The following is a 20,985-nucleotide window of genomic DNA, read 5'->3' as shown; positions in this document are numbered from 1 at the left end:
TGTCAGAATGCCAGATGCAAGGGAGGGCACCAGGATGAGGTCCCTTGTTATCTGGTGTGCTCCCTGGGGCATTTGGTGGGCCACTGTGAGATCCAGGAAGCTGGACTAGTTGGGCCTATGGCCTGATCCAGTGGGGCTGTTCTTATGTTCTTATGACTCATTGCTTAAGCCCTGTTTTCCTCCCCCTCCCCAGCCTGCCTGGGGGCTGTTTACTTTTAAAAAGCAACCATCAGAAAGGAAGGTTCACTGACTTGTTCAGGGATGTGTCTAGTTTGACCCTAAGACCACTGCAGGAATAATTGCTCCATAGCATGCCCACAATGCAAATTTGCACATCTTTATTTCTTCTGCGGAGTTGGCACGTGGGTTTATGTTCAGATCCTTTCACACAACGTTTGATACAATGTTAACCTGTCTTTAGTCCTCAGTTCTTTCCAAATCATTTCTGCTGCCCCTTCCATTCTTGTTCCGCTGGCAAGCATGATCCCCCCTCCCCAGAATGCCCCGGGCATGGCTGCATCCAGTGTCCATTCTAAGTGAGTCAAAGGGACACCGCCCACTCGGGTGGTTATAGTTCATCCTGTCCGCTGAACAGGCGACCACGCTTGGGAACACGAAATGGTGCACTGGGCAGTTTGCTCGGGAAATGGGCAGTGAACAAAGAGTGCCATCTCCAGAGGGAACCAGAAGGTAAAGGGGCTCTTCCTGGGGCAATTCCCCAGTAATGTGAAGCCCAAAGCAAAGCAACTGGAGTGCAGGGAGAGGAACTTGCTGCCTTCTATCTTGGTTGTTTCTCTCCTCTGGCTGATTTCTGCCTCCTCACTAAACCCAAGAAACATCTGCTCCGATGAGAAGGAAATCCTGGGGAGAGATCAGAAGGCAGCATTCTAACCACGTCCCCCTCTGGACGACAACAGAAAGGAACAACCACCCTCTGCCTCCAGGCCTGCCTTGCTGTGACTAAGCAGGAGAGACCCTCTTCTGTTGGGTCCGGACGACATCTGCAGGGAGCTCGGAGTGCAGATTACGACTGTGTGCAGGGCAGCCTCCTGGAGATCTGTGTGAAGGCCACACCTGGTTTCTCCGAGGACATTTTTTCCGTGTCATTTTTAGCACAAACCGTGGGGTCCCTCTGGCTGCTCACCCACTTTGTGGCCTGGTGTCACTAGTGAGTCACTCACCTGGTGCATCTGGAGGACAGTGTTGGAGAGCTGCAGGTGGTCTGGGAGGGGGAGAGGGAATCCCTCCGCCAGTCGTGCTGGAAGATAAAGTGCAATTCACTTGTGGCAGAAGGCGAAGTGTTGGGGGTGGCAGGGAGGAAAATTAACCTCAAGGTCAACATTTGTTTGGACACAAACACACCCACCCAAATGCTGCGGCAAGAAAAGCCAGATTCTTATTAAATTATGCAAATTACCCAACTGTACCATTTTAACATATAACAAAACTACGGCATGTTTATATGAATTGCCTTTGTCTCTGCCAGCCATGAAGAGACAGACCAGTGAAGACCCCCAGCTTCTGAAACTCTGCTGTTCCACTTTCCGGCTGCCACATGCTGTCAGTTTGCTTCAGAGCAGAAAAGACCAGCACCAGCCCAGCCCTGGAGCCTCTCAGGACCGCGGCTTCTCCCCAGACAGGACCAGCCTTCTCCTGCCATCACGCAGCTGGTCAAGGATGGAATATACTGTGCCCTTGCAATGTCCAGGCTGTCCCCAGTCCCTCTACAATCCTTTCTGAGCCTTTCATGTAGGGGTCTGGATATCGGTTTCTCTTGCAGCAGGCTTGCCATTTGGTTTAATAGCACCAAATTTGCAGGCAACCAGGATGCTGCCAACACTGCAGAAGTGAGCCAGACCCAAAGCTAAAATGTCCAGCACTAAAGGGACTGCCGTATTTGTGTGACTGTAAATCTGATGGGGATGGAGATGGAGGGGCAGATGGCTGAAGGGCAGAGCAGTGAGAGGAGGTGAGGGGAGTCAGCACCTAAGGTCAAAAAGTGGATACCTGACTGCAGGTACTCTTAAATTATAGGCTAGTCAGCCTAACATCTATACCGGGTAAGATGGTGGAATGCCTCATCAAAGATGAGATTCTCACAAAACACATACACGAACAAGCCTTGCTGAGGGAGAATCAGGCTTCTGTAAGGGTAAGTCTTGCCTCATGAACCTTACAGAATTCTTTGAAAAGGTCAACAGGCATGTGGATGCGGGAGAACCCATGGACATTATATATCTGGATTTTCAGAAGGCGTTTGACACGGTCCCTCACCAAAGGCTACTGAAAAGACTCCACAGTCAGGGAATTAGAGGACAGGTCCTCTCATGGATTGAGGACTGGTTGAAGACCAGGAAACAGAGAGTGGGTGTCAATGGGCAATTTTCACAATGGAGAGAAGTGAAAAGCAGTGTGCCCCAAGGATCTGTCCTGGGACCGGTGCTCTTCAACCTCTTCATAAATGACCTGGAGACAGGGGGGCGCAGTAAGGTGGCAAAGTTTGCAGACAACACCAAACTTTTCCGAGTGGTGAAGACCAGAAGTGATTGTGAGGAGCTCCAGAAGGATCTCTCCAGACTGGCAGAATGGGCAGCAAAATGGCAGATGCACTTCAATGTCAGTAAGTGTAAAGTCATGCACATTGGGGCAAAAAATCAAAACTTTAGATATAGGCTGATGGGTTCTGAGCTGTCTGTGACAGATCAGGAGAGAGCTCTTGGGGTGGTGGTGGACAGGTCTATGAATGTGTCGACCCAGTGCGCGGCGGCAGTGAAGAAGGCCAATTCTATGCTTGGGATCATTAGGAAAGGTATTGAGAACAAAACCCAGGCCAAAACCCCACCACCACTCAGGTCTGGGTTAGAAAGAGGCTGGGGTGGGACAACAGGAAGGTTGACGCACAAGTTCTGCATCCTATCATTTTGCATGTCTCCTTCTTTGAGAGGAGTACAGTGAGATCTTGGCTTTCTCCAGAGATTCAGCATCACGGTCTCAGCACCATTCATCAGACAGCACATTTGGCTCCTGCCTCAGCAAGGGACATTCCAAGGGAAGCCTGTCATATGTTCTGAGGTCTTTTACTAAAGGACCAACAAGTTCACTGCACAAGATCCCTTGAGGAGACAGGGTGTGGTGTCAACAGTGGCCCCTTGCTCTGGCAGGGAAGCATAGAGTTAATCCCAGGGCTCTAACTAGCTGTGGGTCTGCTGTACAACTGCAACCACTAGAAGCAACCAGGTCATTAAGGGATAAAAGCAGCACCTGATGAAGGGAGCCCCAAGCAGTCCATTCAGGAGCCTGCAGAGTAGGTCACGCCCATCAGCAGCCATTTGCCTTCCTGAGCTTTTGTAAACTCACCTGGGAAGGCCAGCCCCCTTTCAATCAGGAAGGAAGGAGGGGGGAGGAGCCAGCCAGGAGTATAAAGCTAGGCAGGCCATCGCGTGAGGCTCTCTGCAGACGCGTGTGGCCTCTGGGAACTAAGTGCCAGGTAAGGCACAAGAGTTTAGCATCTGGGCGAGTTCAGCAGCAGGGCGAGGAGGCCAGGGCCCCATACATTGCCCTTCCTCTTCCCTAGAGAAAAAGGCTGCTATCCAGTGTACGGTTTTTAAAAGGACCCCTAAATAAAACAACAACAACAACAACAAAAAAGCTACGGTTTTTAAAAGGACCCCTAAATAAAACAACAACAACAACAACAAAAAAGCTATGCAGTCAGACAGCCAGCAGCAGAGTGGGGGCTATCCAGTGTTCTGCATCGAGTGCCACATGTATGATTATATGCCTCTGGGGTATAAGTCATGGGTGTGTCCTCGGTGCAAGGAGCTCCAGGCTCTCAGGGAACGCGTCCGCTCCCTTGAAGCCTTGGTGGCCGACCTGGAGAAGCGCAGGCAGCCAGAGGAGGACCGTGGGGAGACTTCTGGGGACGATCAGGCTTCGTCCCAACCTCAGGCGTGCAGCTCCTCGGCTGCCCGGGTGGGAAGTCTCGGGACTGGAGGACGTCATCCTGGAGAGGAGGGAAACAATCCCCTAGGGGGGATCCCTTCTCCAGGGGATGGGCCCGTATCCGAGCGCACTCGGGATACTCCTCGGCGGGAGGGGGGTCGGGGGCTTCTTGTAGTGGGGGATTCAATTATTAGAAACATAGAGAGGGGGGTTTGCGACGGATGTGAGGACCGCATGGTGACTTGCCTGCCTGGTGCGAAGGTTGCGGACATCACTTCTCGTCTAGACAGGCTAGTAGACAGTGCTGGGGGAGAGGTAGCGGCTGTGGTGCATGTCGGCACCAACGACGTGGGCAAGTGTAGCTGGGAGGTCCTGGAGGCCAAATTTAGGCTTTTAGGCAGGAAGCTGAAAGCCAGGACCTCAAAGGTAGCGTTCTCTGAAGTGCTACCTGTTCCACGCGCAGGGCCAGCTAGGCAGGCGGAGATCAGGGGTCTCAATGCGTGGATGAGACGGTGGTGTAGGGAGGAGGGGTTTAGATTTGTTAGGCACTGGGGAACGTTTTGGGACAAGCGGGACCTGTACAAGAGGGACGGGCTCCATTTGAACCAGAATGGAACCAGACTGCTGGCGCATAACATTAAAAAGGTGGCAGAGCAGATTTTAAACTGATCCCTGGGGGAAGGCCGACAGGAGCCAAGGGGCATCCGGTTCGGGACTCCTCATCCCTATGGGATGAGGATGGGGAGGTTAGAGAACAACAAGACAAAGGCAGGGTAGGAGAAGAAATTGGGAAAGGTAGGGTGATGGGATGTGATAGACGGTTTGGCACAATGAGAGGATGCGGGGACAAAGGAGCGAATAAGCAGCCCATCCTGGGGCATTCCGTGTATAAATGCTTTTATGCGAATGCCCGAAGTCTACGAGCAAAGGTGGGAGAACTGGAATGTCTGGTGACAAGGGAAAATATTGACATAGTGGGCATAACGGAAACCTGGTGGAATGCGGAGAATCAGTGGGATACCGCAATCCCGGGCTATAAACTCTACAGGAGGGACAGGCAGGGGCGTGTTGGAGGTGGGGTGGCCCTTTATGTTAAGGAAGGGATAGAATCCAGCAAAGTAGAGATTGAAGGTGGGTCCGACTCCACCGTAGAATCTCTGTGGGTTAAATTACCAGGCTTGTGCAGCGATGTAATACTGGGGGTGTGCTATCGTCCTCCAGACCAGAAATCTGATGGGGACCTTGAAATGAGGAAACAGATCAGGGAGGTGACAAGGAAGGACAGGGTTGTAATCATGGGGGACTTCAATTATCCTCATATTGACTGGGTCAATTTGTGTTCTGGTCACGATAAGGAAACCGGATTTCTTGACGTGCTAAATGACTGTGGCTTAGATCAGCTAGTCACGGAGCCCACCAGAAGACAGGTGACTCTGGATTTAATTTTGTGCGGTACGCAGGACCTGGTTAGAGATGTAAATGTTACTGAGCCATTGGGGAACAGTGATCATGCTGCGATCCGTTTTGATGTGCACGTTGGGGGAAGAATACCAGGCAAATCTCTAACAAAAACCCTTGACTTCCGACGGGCGGACTTCCCTCAAATGAGGAGGCTGGTTAGAAGGAGGTTGAAAGGGAGGGTAAAAAGAGTCCAGTCTCTCCAGAGTGCATGGAGGCTGCTTAAAACAACAGTAATAGAGGCCCAGCAGAGGTGTATACCGCAAAGAAAGAAGGGTTCCACTAAATCCAGGAGAGTGCCCGCATGGCTAACCAGCCAAGTTAGAGAGGCCGTGAAGGGCAAGGAAGCTTCCTTCCGTAAATGGAAGTCTTGCCCTAATGAAGAGAATAAAAAGGAACATAAACTGTGGCAAAAGAAATGTAAGAAGGTGATAGGGGAGGCCAAGCGAGACTATGAGGAACGCATGGCCAGCAACATTAAGGGGAATAATAAAAGCTTCTTCAAATATGTTAGAAGCAGGAAACCCGCCAGAGAAGCGGTTGGCCCTCTGGATGGTGAGGGAGGGAAAGGGGAGATAAAAGGAGACTTAGAGATGGCAGAGAAATTAAATGAGTTCTTTGCATCTGTCTTCACGGCAGAAGACCTCGGGCAGATACCGCTGCCCGAACGGCCCCTCCTGACCGAGGAGTTAAGTCAGATAGAGGTTAAAAGAGAAGATGTTTCAGACCTCATTGATAAATTAAGGATCAATAAGTCACCGGGCCCTGATGGCATCCACCCAAGGGTTATTAAGGAATTGAAGAATGAAGTTGCATATCTCTTGACTAAGGTATGCAACTTGTCCCTCAAAACGGCCACGGTACCAGAAGATTGGAGGATAGCAAATGTCACGCCTATTTTTAAAAAGGGAAAGAGGGGGGACCCGGGAAACTATAGGCCGGTCAGCCTAACATCTATACCGGGTAAGATGGTGGAATGCCTCATCAAAGATAGGATCTCAAAACACATAGACGAACAGGCCTTGCTGAGGGAGAGTCAGCATGGCTTCTGTAAGGGTAAGTCTTGCCTCACAAACCTTATAGAATTCTTTGAAAAGGTCAACAGGCATGTGGATGCGGGAGAACCCGTGGACATTATATATCTGGACTTTCAGAAGGCGTTTGACACGGTCCCTCACCAAAGGCTACTGAAAAAACTCCACAGTCAGGGAATTAGAGGACAGGTCCTCTCGTGGATTGAGAACTGGTTGGAGGCCAGGAAGCAGAGAGTGGGTGTCAATGGGCAATTTTCACAATGGAGAGAGGTGAAAAGCGGTGTGCCCCAAGGATCTGTCCTGGGACCGGTGCTTTTCAACCTCTTCATAAATGACCTGGAGACAGGGTTGAGCAGTGAAGTGGCTAAGTTTGCAGACGACACCAAACTTTTCCGAGTGGTAAAGACCAGAAGTGATTGTGAGGAGCTCCAGAAGGATCTCTCCAGACTGGCAGAATGGGCAGCAAAATGGCAGATGCGCTTCAATGTCAGTAAGTGTAAAGTCATGCACATTGGAGCAAAAAATCAAAACTTTAGATATAGGCTGATGGGTTCTGAGCTGTCTGTGACAGATCAGGAGAGAGATCTTGGGGTGGTGGTGGACAGGTCGATGAAAGTGTCGACCCAATGTGCGGCAGCAGTGAAGAAGGCCAATTCTATGCTTGGGATCATTAGGAAGGGTATTGAGAACAAAACGGTTAGTATTATAATGCCGTTGTACAAATCTATGGTAAGGCCACACCTGGAGTATTGTGTCCAGTTCTGGTCGCCGCATCTCAAAAAAGACATAGTGGAAATGGAAAAGGTGCAAAAGAGAGCGACTAAGATGATTACGGGGCTGGGGCACCTTCCTTATGAGGAAAGGCTACGGCGTTTGGGCCTCTTCAGCCTAGAAAAGAGACGCTTGAGGGGGGACATGATTGAGACATACAAAATTATGCAGGGGATGGACAGAGTGGATAGGGAGATGCTCTTTACACTCTCACATAATACCAGAACCAGGGGACATCCACTAAAATTGAGTGTTGGGCGGGTTAGGACAGACAAAAGAAAATATTTCTTTACTCAGCGCGTGGTCGGTCTGTGGAATTCCTTGCCACAGGATGTGGTGCTGGCGTCTAGCCTAGACGCCTTTAAAAGGGGATTGGATGAGTTTCTGGAGGAAAAATCCATTATGGGGCACAAGCCATGATGTGTATGCGCAACCTCCTGATTTTAGGAATGGGATAAGTCAGAATGCCAGATGTAGGGGAGAGCACCAGGATGAGGTCTCTTGTTATCTGGTGTGCTCCCTGGGGCATTTGGTGGGCCGCTGTGAGATACAGGAAGCTGGACTAGATGGGCCTATGGCCTGATCCAGTGGGGCTGTTCTTATGTTCTTATGTAAGGGAGAATTTGGTGGGTAGGAGGAGCAGGAAAGCTTAGAGAAAGGAAGACACCAAACTGAACTGAAGGATTAATGGACTGAGGAACTAATGGCTGATGGATTACTGGACCTACTGATGGACTAATGGACAGATGGGCGAATGGACTTCTGAGGATTGCTGGAACAGAGACTTCTGGAGACACTGGAGATTGGTGTGTGGCTGCTACTCCCAAGACCTGCTGAGGACCAAGTTGTTGCTGTGGTGGCTGGAGAAGCTGCTGGCAGGACAGGGGAGGAAGGAGGACCTCTGCAGGCTGAACAGGCGAGCTACCCTGGTGGTGGGGTTCAGCAGTGCTGCAGTGCAGAAGAGGGGCCATTGTTGGGGGATGAAGGGGAGCTAATGAGCTTAAAATTAGCTTAAAATGGGCATAATTATCTAACTGCAGCTTGGACCAGGAATCTGGCAAAACACTCACCCTGCTCAAATTGGAATGAAAACTTTTATAAAAACAGATGCCTTTGATATCTGCCACTTCCTTGGCTTACAAAAATAAATGCTAATAACCAATATAACTGTTGGGTGTTTTTAAAACCAAATGCTGACCTTTTTGTATGGTTGTTAGCAGTAAAATCCAGAAATTCAGGATTGATGCAGTTAGTATAATAAACCAGATGGTGGCAGGTTCCCTTCAATTCCAATTTGAGTTCTCATGAAATGCATGACTTGAAAAGTTTTGTACAAAAGAAGCACTGAGTATTTGATGGGAATGGATTATGTGCTGCAATAGTTATAGTGGCCCCTAGAGGCGCTATAGGAACCCCAAGTGATCCCAGAGGGATGATTACTCAAACCTTCTGTCCATTACCCCGTCATGTCTAATGACAACTTGCTTTCATTGTCGGATCAGGCGCTCTCAATTGGTCCCATTTCAGCACAGATGGCTTCTTTTTTTGCAATATATGAATACAAAGCACAGGACAAATAGAAGCTGTTTTTTGTTAGGTGGATAAAGGATCCAGTTCCTTAGATGCAGAATGGATCTCTTTGATGGGCGTGATCACGTGCAGATGGTGACAATTTAGCACTGGGAGGACCTTCTGTGGTGATACAGGGATATGTCTATGTATGGTGTTAATAAACAGCAGGATGCTTTTCATTTTGTAACTGAAAGCCAGGAAGCCAGGTTTCTCTCTACCTCTGTTCTCTTATCTATGAAATGGACACAATCAGCTATAAAGCACTTTGCGTCATGAGACTTTTCCTTACCATTCATTTGAGGCAGAAGGACACTTGCAGCATAGTAGTTCATGAGAGCTTGTATCAACTGCACCTGAGTGAGGGAAATAAAAGAAATGGGGGATCTTGACTAAATTTTGGAAGGAGGCTAAAGAGTGCTCCAGTTCCCCATTCCCACCACTAGGCCCCCCAAGCAGCAAATCCTACATTTGTAAGACTCCATACTGCTTTGGCCCAGACATCATGTCCCGTTTGTGGAGGAATTCCATACAATGGGGAGGACCCAACATGAAGACACGCCCCCTCCCCAAGCTTAGGCTGAATCACCAGATAGCTGAGAAAAAGTGTGGGGCTGAACGGCTGAGCAGGGTGGCCCAAGCCCACTTGCTCTTCAGACAGAGAAGTGGCTCCTCTGGCTGTGCCAAAGAACTACTTGGGGTTTTCCCAGACCACAGGATCAGGTCATTTATGGTCCCACAGACAGCTTACTGAAAAGGATCCAATCTCTGAGTGCTTCAAAGACAGCTGCAACCTGGGCATGTTAAAGAGAGAGAATGATTGTTTTTCCTGCCCTGAAAGGCAGGCTAAGCCAAGTCAAGAGAGCAGCCACAAAATGATGGCCAATGATGGCACTTTTGCATCTGGAAAATGGCAACCAGCAAGGTAGTAAAACCCAGATCTGGCTCCCTGCAGTTCCTGGCCTGTGCAATCAAGGACCAGGTTGCACTCCTGAGCATCTTTAGTCCTGAGAGTAAATCCCGTGGAATTCAGTGTGACTTACATCTGAGAAACACACATTGACCCACACTGTAAATCCAGTATTTTCAGGATACTACCAAGTAGCAATATCTGGGATCTCTCATCGGGCAAAGGAAAATAAAGACGCTCGTTCGTATTCCTCACCTGCCCAGCTTCAGCACCCCAGAGATCTTGGTGGAGTTGACAGCAGCGTTGGCTGAAAGGGTGGTTCTCTGGAATCAAAGAAAGGCAGGCTGAGTCTGCTGTGCAAACACACCAGGAAAAGGCTGTAAGGCATCCTACCAGATTTGCATGCAGTCTGCTGTGCAATTCTTTTATGCAAGACAAGAGATTGATAGAGGGCTACAAGCCCCATGGAAGCTGACCCCTGTCCCCCAGGAAGAACAGCAAGGAGGAGAGGAGCCTGTCCACATATCAGTTGGAGAAGGAGAGGCCGGGAAGCTCGCTTTCCCCTCCCTGCCAGAAATGACCCTGTTCTGCTTCAACTGCCAATAACCACAAGTGGTTTTGTGTAGTGAACCACAAGTGAACATGAGCCAGCAGTTGTTGCCAGCATGACTCATTCACACATGCATTGGCCTGACTTATTCTTCCATCTCCATTTGTTTGGCCCCAGTCCAATCCCACTTTCCAGCACCGATGCAGCCATTCCACGCTCCATGCGCTGTTTTCTGAGGGGGGGCTAGTCACAGAGGCTTCCTCCTCCCTTAGCTCGGAGCTGCATTGTGGCTGCATTGGTGCTGGAAAGTTGGAGAAGGTTGGACCACACAAATGGAGAGGGAAGAGGACACATAAGTTTGATGTAAGTTTAAGGGACACATATTGTGGGTGCAATCCTAACCCACTTTCTAGCACCGACATAAGGGCAATGCAACTCTGAGGTAAGGCAACAAGCGTTCCCGTACTTTGAGGAGGCCTCCGTGAGTGCCCCCCAACTGCAGGATGCAGCACACGTCCCATTGGCACAGCTATGCCAGTGCTGGAAAGTGGGTTAGGATTTGGGCCTGTGGCTCTCAAACATCTGAAGCTGATCATATGTGACCCTTATGTTAATCAAGTTTGACCATCCCTGATCAATACAAACAGACCCCGTCCAGCACAGATGCAGCCATGCCAATGGGGTGTGCACCACACCCTGCAGTGGGGATCAGTCAAGAAGGCCTCCTCTACAAAAGGGAACGATGGTAATGTACATACCAAGGGAACATCGGCAAAGCTTACCAATGTAGGTAAGGGCGGCCTCCTCAAGGTAAAGGAACCTTGGGGCTTACCTTGGGGCTGCATTGCTGCTCAAACAGTGCTGGAAAATTGAATAGGATTGGGACCAAATCAATGGAGATGGAAGAGTACATTCACTCAATGGGCCCCTTGCATAGGAAGGGGCTGCAGTGTGAGTGTGAACTTGAGCCACTGACTAAGAGAGGTGGACAGCACTTACTGCAGCCAGCACAAACAGGGGGGCCAGGGTGGAGTTGGGCAGAATGGCAAACGCTTGGATGTCAACCGCAGGAGTCAGCGACAGGCCCTCAGGGGTGATGGTCAGAGAGGGGGCAGAAGAAGGCGAGACCTCCAGCTTCATTGGCATGTTGGGGTACAGCTTTTGCACCTGGGGAGAGAAAGCAAAGACATCACATTAAAACAGAAAGTGGTCTGAAAGGTCTGAATCCCTGTGGCAAGTTCCTGTTCCAGCCTGCTAGCCTTTGGAGAACTGGGGCAAAAGTTGGTTTGGTTTCTTGATTCTTAAACTCCAACCATCTGGACGTTGCTTTTAACACGACAGCTTGGCCCAGTCCATAAATATTACTTCCTGGTCAGTGTTCCAGCCTCCACTCCAGGGATGGGACCTGCTTCCTGGGTGATGGAGATGCATCTAGAGTCCTCCACACCTGCCAGTCACAGTCTGGGCTGGCATCAGAGAGGTCTGGAGCACCTTTCCTCCCTCCCTGGCAGTGATGCCACTACTGGGGTGGGCAAAGACCTTTGCTGCATGGGCTCCCCTGCACCAATGTGTTGGGCTCAGTGGCTTAATTTTTCAGGCACACTTCAGGCCCTCTTGCAACATGGGAAGGATAGAGAGATGTTCTTTACACTCTCACATAACACCAGAACCAGGGGACATCCACTAAAATTGAGTGTTGGGAGAGTTAGAACAGACAAAAGAAAATATTTCTTTACTCTGCATGTGGTTGTTCTGTGGAACTCCTTGCTACTGCATGTGGTGATGGCATCTGGCCTGGACACCTTTAAAAGGGATTGGACAAGTTTCCGGAGGAAAAATCCATTATGGGTTACAAGCCATGATGTGTATGTGCAACCTCCTGATTTCAGAAATGGGCTATGTCAGAATGCCAGATGCAAGGAAGGGCACCAGGATGCAGGTCTCTTGTTATCTGGTGTGCTCCCTGGGCATTTGGTGGGCTGCTGTGAGATACCGGAAGCTGGACTAAATGGGCCTATGTCCCGATCCAGCGGGGTTGAGGTTCTTATGCCCGCTCACAGCTTGGGAGATGCTGCATTAGCCCCAGGAACAAGCACATTCATTTTGGAAGTGTTGCAAAGTAGGGTGAAAACAAACACAATCCAGGCATTTGGCACTACAGAGTTTCCTTTGGACTACAGAGAGCACAGGATGTGTGTGTGTGTGTGTGTGTGTGTGTGTGTGTGTGTGGGTGTGGGTGTGTGTGTGTGTGGAGATGGGTTCATTATCTTGTGACTTGAGATTGGAGAATGGCTCCCTCAGACCCACTGCTCAGGTAGGGGAAGCCCCCCCCCCAACCATTTAGTCATTTACCCTCCCCCTTTCAGGGAAACCCACTGAAAGAGACTTACTTGGGGAACAAAGGCAACAAAGGATGAGGTGTTCAGCCGGATTCTAAACTCCTTGGGGACCTGAAGCAGGAAAGAGAGACATCTGTAGACTAGGATCCAGGTGCCATTTGTATGACGAAGGGGGCCAGTCCAGTCCTTGAAGTCTCCTGCCTTCAGTCAAACTCAGTCCTGGGAGCTGATTTCAAAGTCAAGCGTCAGCCGTCAGCACATGAAGTGCTGATTTTGTGCTTAGGGCAGGGGTGTTGAACTCGTTGCATACAGCAGGCCGAACAGCATTCGTGGCACCTGCTGAGGGACGGGAGTGACCTCAACTGAGCCACCGACAGCCAGAAATAAGCACTTTGTCCTCACGCTGGAACTCAGTACGTGCTGTGTCCCGTTGACCAGAGGTGGTGCTTTGGCCCAGGGTAGCAAATTCCATTTCTGCTCTCCCAGGACGGTATATATTGCGACATGCTCTGATTTGTGGCTCAGGGGCAGGGGCTGCAGCAGGCAAACAAGGTACAGAAAACTGCCAGGTTCACACGTCTCAGGGCTATGCCAGGACTCTCCTTTGGACATGAAACTCCAGGCCAGAGGAACACCCACAGTGCCTAAGGGGGTCTTTGGAATTCACTGCCACAAGGTGTGGTTTTGGCACTAGCTCTGAAGGGGGCAGACACATCCAAGGAGGACCAGAGGTCTCTCAAGGGCTACTAAATGTGCTGGCCGTGTGCCCCCAGAGAGGACTGCTGCTCTGTGGCCATCGTAGGAAACAGGATTCTGGGTCAGAGAGGCCTTTGGTCTGAACTGGCCAAGTTTCTCTCAGGCCCCTCCATGGCAGAGCCAGCTCTTCTGCAGCCCTGTCTTCCGCCCCTTACCATGTTGTCGGTGACCTGAAAGGTCAGAGCTCCGGCCTTGTAGTACACATCGCCAGCCGTGTTGAAGAAGTGGCTGGAGATCCCCAAACAGAGCATACGGTCGTGACCCACGGAGAAATTCAGAGCAGGTGGCGGCGATGGAGGGGGGGAGCGATGGCGGAGGGAAAACCATTCACCCTGATGGAGCAGGAAATGGAATGTCAGACCTGGGAAGTAGCAGTAGGTTGGTGGCACTGCCTGGCACAGGGGGACAAACTAGATGGGACCCTCATGAGGGAGAAGAAGGGTCAGGGCCTTCGTTGATTACTGCAGCTCCACCTGCTCAGTGGCTTGTCGTGGATTCAGAAAGTGTCAGACACTGGCAGATGTGGTACCAATGACCTGACGCTCTCACCACAGGCAGGGCGCAGGAGGGAGGAGACAAAGGCGAGGAAGAGGAACACTCTGCCTGCTGCCAACTGTAGAGGAGGCCTGGGAGAGGAACAGCTGGCTCCCGTCCAGCGCTTCCTCCTTTAGGCCCCTCTGCCGATCCCACCTTCAGGTTCAGGTCCAGAGCATTAGTGGTCACTTTAGGAGGCCCAACCAGGGAGTAATCGATCCCGGCCATCTTGTCAATCCTGGCCGTCACTACAAAACAAAAGATAGGGTGAGGGGCCAGTGCGATGGGCTGGCTCTACCCTTTGCCCCTTGTGGCATCTCCACTGATTCTTGGCAGGGAGAGGTTCTTCCACCAGAGAACAAACAATGGGCTGGTTCAGAGATCTACCCGAGCCAGCCCCTTTGCTGCATAATGAGGGCTGGTCCCCCTCCCAGCATGCCTTCCCTATTCTTCTGATTGTGCTGATTGTGCCCCCCCACCCCCGTTGCATAGAGGACCAAAGAATGAGGAAGTCCTTGTCTCATAATGCAAAGTCAGTAGACTGAGCCTCCAGCTTCTGGGTGCAATGCAAGGCTGCGGAGGGAGGCTGAGAGGGGTCAGCCTGGCACACGTCCCTTTGCTGGCTGTCCATACCTGGCATGGTCTGCAGAAAGGGATGCAACTTAGACTGGACAGAGCTGGTCACGTCTTCACAGACCTGGGAGGAGGAGGAGGAGGAAAAGCAGCCGAATGAGTCCCACCAAGGCTAGCAGGGGGCCACGTTGGCCATGTATTTCCCATGCAGGCAACAGGGTAGAAGGTAAATTTGTTCTGTTCACACAAACTGCAGAAGCCTTGCAAACTGCAGGAGCTGAGCTGCCTGAATAGTAGCACGGTCTGAGGGAATTTTTGATCTGACTTTTCCATCACCTGTCATGACCTGGGTGGGGAAAGGAAAGGCTTGATAAACCAGTTTTTTTTTGGGGGGGGGGGAACAGGCAGTGGCATAGCTAAGGGGGTGCAGAGGGCAGCAGTTGCACCGGGCATCAAGCTTTAGGGGGGCAACAAGCTGAGCTTGACACTAGTGACCAAGATTGTGAAAATCTTGGTACAAGATATATGAATAATACCATCAAGTTATATATCATTGGAAAGGTAATTTAATGCAGAATGCAATGAAACAAATGGCATTGGAATATCTGTATTCTATCAAACGTTATGGCCAATTAAACAGAAAATGAAAACACAACTGCCTTATGGAACAAAAAGTGGGTGTACCTAACTCAAAACTGATCTATGAGACTGATTTTTCTGAGAGCCAGTGACATATTATCATGTTATTGACATGTTGCAATGACATGTTATCATGATACCGCATGAAACCAATAAGGTGTTAATATGAGTCAGCTCTCATTTCCATTTATCACAATATAGTTACCCCTGCTAACTGGGTAAAAGGCACTTTTTCAAGTGGTGCTCCTCTTATATTTAGCAAGGGGAGATTAACCATCCCTCTTTACCCCAGCACAGTGTCTCGAACCTATCAGGGACACATTTTTTATTTATTTACTTAGGCCCAAATCCTAACCCACTTTCCAACACTGGCATAGCTGTGCCAATGGGACGTGTGCTGCATCCTGCAGTTGGATGGCACTCACAGTGGTCTCCTCAAAGTAAGGTAATGTTTGTTCCCTTACCTCAGAGTTGCATTGCCCTTATATTGGTGCTGGAAAGTAGGTTAGGATTGCACCCTTAATTAATTTGATTTTGTTTGGGTGGGGCTACAAATCTTATTTGAGCCCAGGTAGCAGATAGATGCCTTAGCTATGCCACTGACTGGGGGGAGGCAGCAGAGCAATTAGGTGGCAAGCTGCTGGGGGAGGAGGTGGGTTCCTCTCAATTTTTACTTTTTAAAAGCCCAGATGTGACCTCACTTCCAGTTGTGACATCATTTCCAGGGCAACATTTTAAGCTTGGCACCGGCTACACGATCATTAGCTGCGCCGCTGAGACCAGGCACATTTTCTTGCTTGAAGTATAGCTGTAATGAGCTTGTATGTATCACTTTGACATTCTTTATATAAAAGCATGGCAATGAAACTCAAAAGAAGTTTAGCCTTTGCTCTGTTAACCTGAGAAAAAATTGATTTAAGAAATGAACCTAAATAATGGATATGTTGTGTTTATGCAAGGATGGGAAGAAATTAAAATGCTTCTGCCCTTGCAATAAAACCATGGGTGGAGGAGAGAGGGGAATGCTGGGAAAGGGAGGCTTCTATCCAGCCAATTTCTTTGGAATTGGCAATTTACATAGAAGGGAATTGCTCACTCCCTTTTTACATAGAGTCTAGACAATGTGGTTGCCAAATTGTGCTTTCTGTGTTGTCCTCTCACATTTTTTCAGACCTTACTTGTGGCTTCTCTTTCTTTATTGCAATCAAATGCAGTTTCAGCACAAGCCTTTCCAATCTGGACAGGCAAAGCACTATCAAGACCTCAAGGGTCTGCTGCACCTTTCACTACGAGCTTCCTCCTTGCAGTTTCCAAACATTTTATTGCTTCCTGTTCAGTACACTCCGGTGGTGAATTAGTGATGAAATGCCACTTACATAAATCAACCACTTTCTGTTTCTGGGGAGCAGGGAGAGGCTTCCATTACTCGTCTCTTCATTTATAGTGAAATAGCATTAGTAGTATTTATTTTACTAGGTATATTCAGCTTTGCAGAAATTGGAGTCTGAAAATTGATGGGTATCTTTGGGTATTCAGTTCATTTTGAATCAGGGAATTTAGTAAACATCTGCTTGCCTTTTCCTGAAAACAAACTGTGGAGCCATCTGCCTCAGAAAGAGAATTTTGGGGTAAACACCCGAATAATGCATCGGTTGGTTCCAGCGGCGTGGAGAGGGGGGATTTGCTGCATGGGTAACAGCCTATCCTCCATACCTTCTTTACCCAGGCTTCGCACATCTCCTCTATGGAGAACTCGTGCAAGGAAAGCGTCCTACAGGTAGACCACAGCTGTGTTACAAGGACATCTGCAAGAGGGATCTGAAGGCCTTAGGAGTGGACCTCAACAAGTGGGAAACCCTGGCCTCTGAGCGGCCCGCTTGGAGGCAGGCTGTGCAGCATGGCCTTTCCCAGTTTGAAGAGACACTTGGCCAACTGTCTGAGGCTAAGAGGCAAAGAAGGAAGGCCCATAGCCAGGGAGACAGACCAGGGACAGACTGCACTTGCTCCCAGTGTGGAAGGGATTGTCACTCCCGAATTGGCCTTTTCAGCCACACTAGACAATGTTCCAAAACCACCTTTCAGCGTGCGATACCATAGTCTCTTGAGACTGAAGGTTGCCAACAACATCCACTGCAATGGTGGTCCTGGGCTTTCTCCCTCCTGGGGCTACCGCTCTGTTCACTACCCCCGACCCTGACCTGAAGGTAATTGTGGTGATGTCATCACGTCATGGCAATCACTTTCAGAATCGTGCTTTGGGGCTAGTCTTTCGTGTCCTTGGAGCAGACAAATGACACGGCCCAGGTCCCAGAGCTGCACAGAATTATGCAGGGATAGGCTTGAACTGCCACTGTGATGCTGCTCCTGGTCATATCTTTCATCTCCTCCAAGGAGAAGAAGGATGCAGCCCAGAATTGCATCCAGAGTTGAGGCCGTGATTCAGCACTGTTCTGGGCTGTCCCCCTCCTCCTATAGAGGAGGAGAGGAGGGGGGCGGCCTAGAGTGGCAGTGCGCTGGGAATTGTAGCTCCCAGAATGCTGCTGCTCTGGGCTGTGTCTTTTGTCTCCTCCAAGGAGATGAAAGAAGCAGCCCAGAATCATAGCCGGAGTGTCTGGGAGTTGAATCCACTCAGGCCATGATTCAGTGCCATTCTGGGCCACCTCCCTCCTTTACTTGCAACCACTCCAGCTGCAATTCTGGGTACCATTAATGGGTAGCGGGGCTACAAGGCTGGTGGCGCCACCCCCACAGGTGCAGTGCTTGGGGCATTTGCCCCCATTGCCCCCCCCCCCAGTATGACACTGATCAACTGTATTCTTTGGCAGTAGGTTTTGCCCTTCCTTTTTGTGCAATGATCTGACCATTTGGTTGTGTTGAAAATGGGGTTTTTGCTTGTAGCTTCACCTGAGCTCAGTGATTGCTGGGGGGGGGGGGTTCACCAGCACCCCTAACAATATGCTACAGCCATTTCAAAAGATCACTTTGGCTGGGTTTTGTGATCACTGCTGTCCAGTTCAACAGATGAACTCGTTTTTGAGCATGTGCAGAGTGCCTCTTCCATTCAGTGAGCAAGAGCAGCTGGTTTCTGTACATTTGTGGTGGTGTAGTTCTCACTGAAATTAAGCACAGCAGAACTGTGGTGGGGAGGAGACGTCTGAAACCGCACGATGGGCCTACCTTGCCTTCCATGGTCCTTCTGAGGGCTCCCTCAATATGGCTGTGGAAGAGGTTGTATAACCAGCTGCGAAGAGAAGACCAGAGTGGATCAGGACTCATTCAGTGTAGAGTCAAAAGCCAGAGGCACTTCTTTGGAGGTTCTCTCCTGCCACTCTAAGCAAGTCGGAACAGCAGCCCTGGGCACTCGGAGGGAAAAGGGAATGCAGACCATCCACCCCACTTGGCAGTCCTGGCAGCAGCTCCAGGCAGGGCTGGGAAACAGTCCTCTTGGCAACCCTGGAGAGCTGCATCCGGGAAGTCAGGAGGACTTGCGAGGTTCCTCCGGAGTCTGAACACACCAGACCCCTGGTGCTTGCTGCAAACTGAAGTCGACCTGAGCAAAAAGACTTGCTAGCTGGCACCTCCTCTGGATCAGAACCATTCTGTAGGCTTGGGCTGCAAATCTTGTCTTAGTGCAAGGAGGCTGAGCACAAAAGAAGGCAAAAGTAACAAAGGGAAGGTTCACTGCCCTAAACAGGAAGCCAGGCAGAACTCCCTTCAGCCATGCTGCAGAGAGAAGATCACCAGACCTACCCCAGCCTGCTGGAAATGTGCACGTGGACTTCAGAGATGTGGGCCCTGCAGTCAGAGGTGCTGGCGGTGGGTTTCCCAGCAGCATCATTCCCCAGCTTCAAGTCCAGAGAGATGGAGATGCCTTCAACCCTCAGGTCAAATGAACCATGATCCTTGCTGATTGGAAACACAAGAGAAAGAATCTGCACTGGGCGGGGGGAGTGCAGGCCTACCACGGAGCCCAGTGCTTCCTGAATTTCAGTGCACGATGGCTTGCAGGGGATACCGAGGGGCTGGGGATTGGAAAGCACTCTGCCCATGCCCCAGAGCCATTGCCTTCTCATTACCGGCATATTCAAGGACTGAACTCTGACACTGATGTGGAAACAGGACAAGTCTGGGTGACCCCTTGCTCAAATGGGACACAGTCTCCTGGTCAAGTCCCCCTCCCAGAACTATAGTTTCCAGGGGGAAGAGAAGGATCATTCAGCCAGCCAGTCTTAAGCATGGCTGCATATCTGTCCTCCCACAAAGCACAAAATCTTGAGGTCTTGAACCTCAGTTGTCAACACGATGTCTATCAGCCATGACAATCAGAGTGCCACCTGGATTCTTAGAGGCAGTGCTCTCTGTGTGTCATGCGCTTGGAATGAAGATCGGCTTGGCTGGGGCAGCTCCCTGAGACATTTCCTGGGTTGCTGTTGGGAGCAGGCAGGCAGGGCAGCTGTGGTTCTTCAACACCCCAGGCGCACTCTTGGGACATAAGGGAGGCATCTACAACTCATCTACAGAAGCTGAGGAGAAACATGGCCCTGCCATTCTGAAAACAACAAAAGTCAAAGAGCAGCAAAGATGAACTCACAACCATCTCCTCTTCTTCACCTTCCACTGGCCCGTCAGCTCAGCATAGGCATTGTCGATGGAGACTCTGAGGCCCACACCTGGAACTGGTGCCACCACAGAGCTGGGTAGCTGGAAAGTGTGGATATTCATGCTGCAGGAGGGAAAGGAAAGAGGGGGAGGCTGCTGGTGGGGAAAGACTGGTGGTCAGTGTGTGGCCATGCAACGTCCAGCGTGGAACAGCCCGATGCCCTGGGGCAGTGGTTCCCAAACTGGGAGCTGCGGCTCCCTGGAGAGCCACAAAAACCAGCCAGGGGAGCTGCGGAATCCTTGTGAAAAACCTTTAACGAGCAGGGGCAGGTCAAAATGTTTTATTGACCCTAAGCAAAGAGGCCTTCAGAACCTCTTGGCTGGTGAGTTACATGGATTGAATTTGGCCCCTTGGCTGAGGCTGGACAGAAGCAGCCTGAGGAGAGTGGGTGAGAGAGGAGGCTGCACGACCTTGCCTCAGTGTGAGGGCCAGCAGGTCTTCTGTCCCCTCCTTCCACACATCTCTGCTGCTCATTTCCCACCTGCCTCCAGCAACAGCTCCATTCTCCACGAGACTGATCGTAATTATTATTTATTACAAATATTGATTTAGCGCTAATATTATATACCACCTCTCTGATCACAGTTGATTGTGGTGTCTGTCTCACCTGTGGAAGTCATAATCTACATGCCCCAGAACATTGACTTTGAAGGACCCAGAGAACTCGGGCAGGTTCAGCTGAGTCAGCCGCTGCAGCAAGACTGCAACTCCCTCTTGACGAGCTGCAAGGAAGAGCAAAGCAAGGAGAAAGCTGTGAATGGGGCTCTCCCCACCACTAAAAGGAAACAGCTGCGAAGAAAGAGCAACCTGCTTAGAACGAATGGCAGACCAGAGGCTTGACAATGTCCCCTGCTTGATTTTGCAGTGTCCCCACCAGGCACACAGAAGGATTCTCATGGCAGATCAAAAAAATAAGCCCACTCACCACCAAGCTCACTAAGAAGGCAAGACCCTGGTTGCTGCTGAGATGATGGAATGAAACAGGACACCTACCATAATCCAGGCCTTTGTCAGTGATCCGGCCCACAAGCCCGGAGCCTGTGCCCTCAGCCAACCCCAGGAACAGGGAGGCCAGCAGAGAAGCCCTCAGCAGAGGAACCATCCTGGTATCCCCAGAGCTCGAAGATGCTTCCGCCCAGGGAGGCTGCTGCAGAGGTGAACTGTTCACTTTTAGCTTTGAGAACAGGGAAGTAAGAATGAGCAGCCCAAGGAAGCAGGAAGCAGGGTTGTATTTTTGCATTTCTGCAGTT

At 50.3% G+C, this 20,985-nt stretch overlaps 1 protein-coding gene across 1 annotated transcript; it reads right to left on the bottom strand.

Moving 5' to 3' along the window:
* Window positions 1-593: 593 nt before the first annotated feature.
* LOC136648688 (bactericidal permeability-increasing protein-like) lies at window positions 594-20,862 on the bottom strand. The gene is made up of 15 exons (XM_066624878.1): window positions 20,729-20,862; window positions 20,343-20,457; window positions 19,667-19,798; window positions 18,826-18,981; window positions 18,253-18,316; window positions 14,497-14,560; window positions 14,020-14,111; window positions 13,485-13,661; window positions 12,625-12,684; window positions 11,234-11,401; window positions 9,940-10,007; window positions 9,526-9,568; window positions 9,067-9,130; window positions 1,182-1,258; window positions 594-861 (listed from the first exon to the last, which is right to left on the bottom strand). Exons 1-15 carry the CDS (start codon window positions 20,835-20,837, stop codon window positions 823-825), a joined length of 1,428 nt encoding a protein of 475 aa, XP_066480975.1. The 5' UTR covers window positions 20,838-20,862; the 3' UTR covers window positions 594-822.
* Window positions 20,863-20,985: the final 123 nt, after the last annotated feature.

The sequence above is a fragment of the Tiliqua scincoides genome, chromosome 4, assembly GCF_035046505.1.
Source record: "Tiliqua scincoides isolate rTilSci1 chromosome 4, rTilSci1.hap2, whole genome shotgun sequence".
Lineage (NCBI taxonomy): Eukaryota > Metazoa > Chordata > Lepidosauria > Squamata > Scincidae > Tiliqua > Tiliqua scincoides.
The sequence above is the reverse complement of the archived record's forward strand: the minus strand, read 5'-3'. Positions and strand labels throughout refer to the sequence as shown.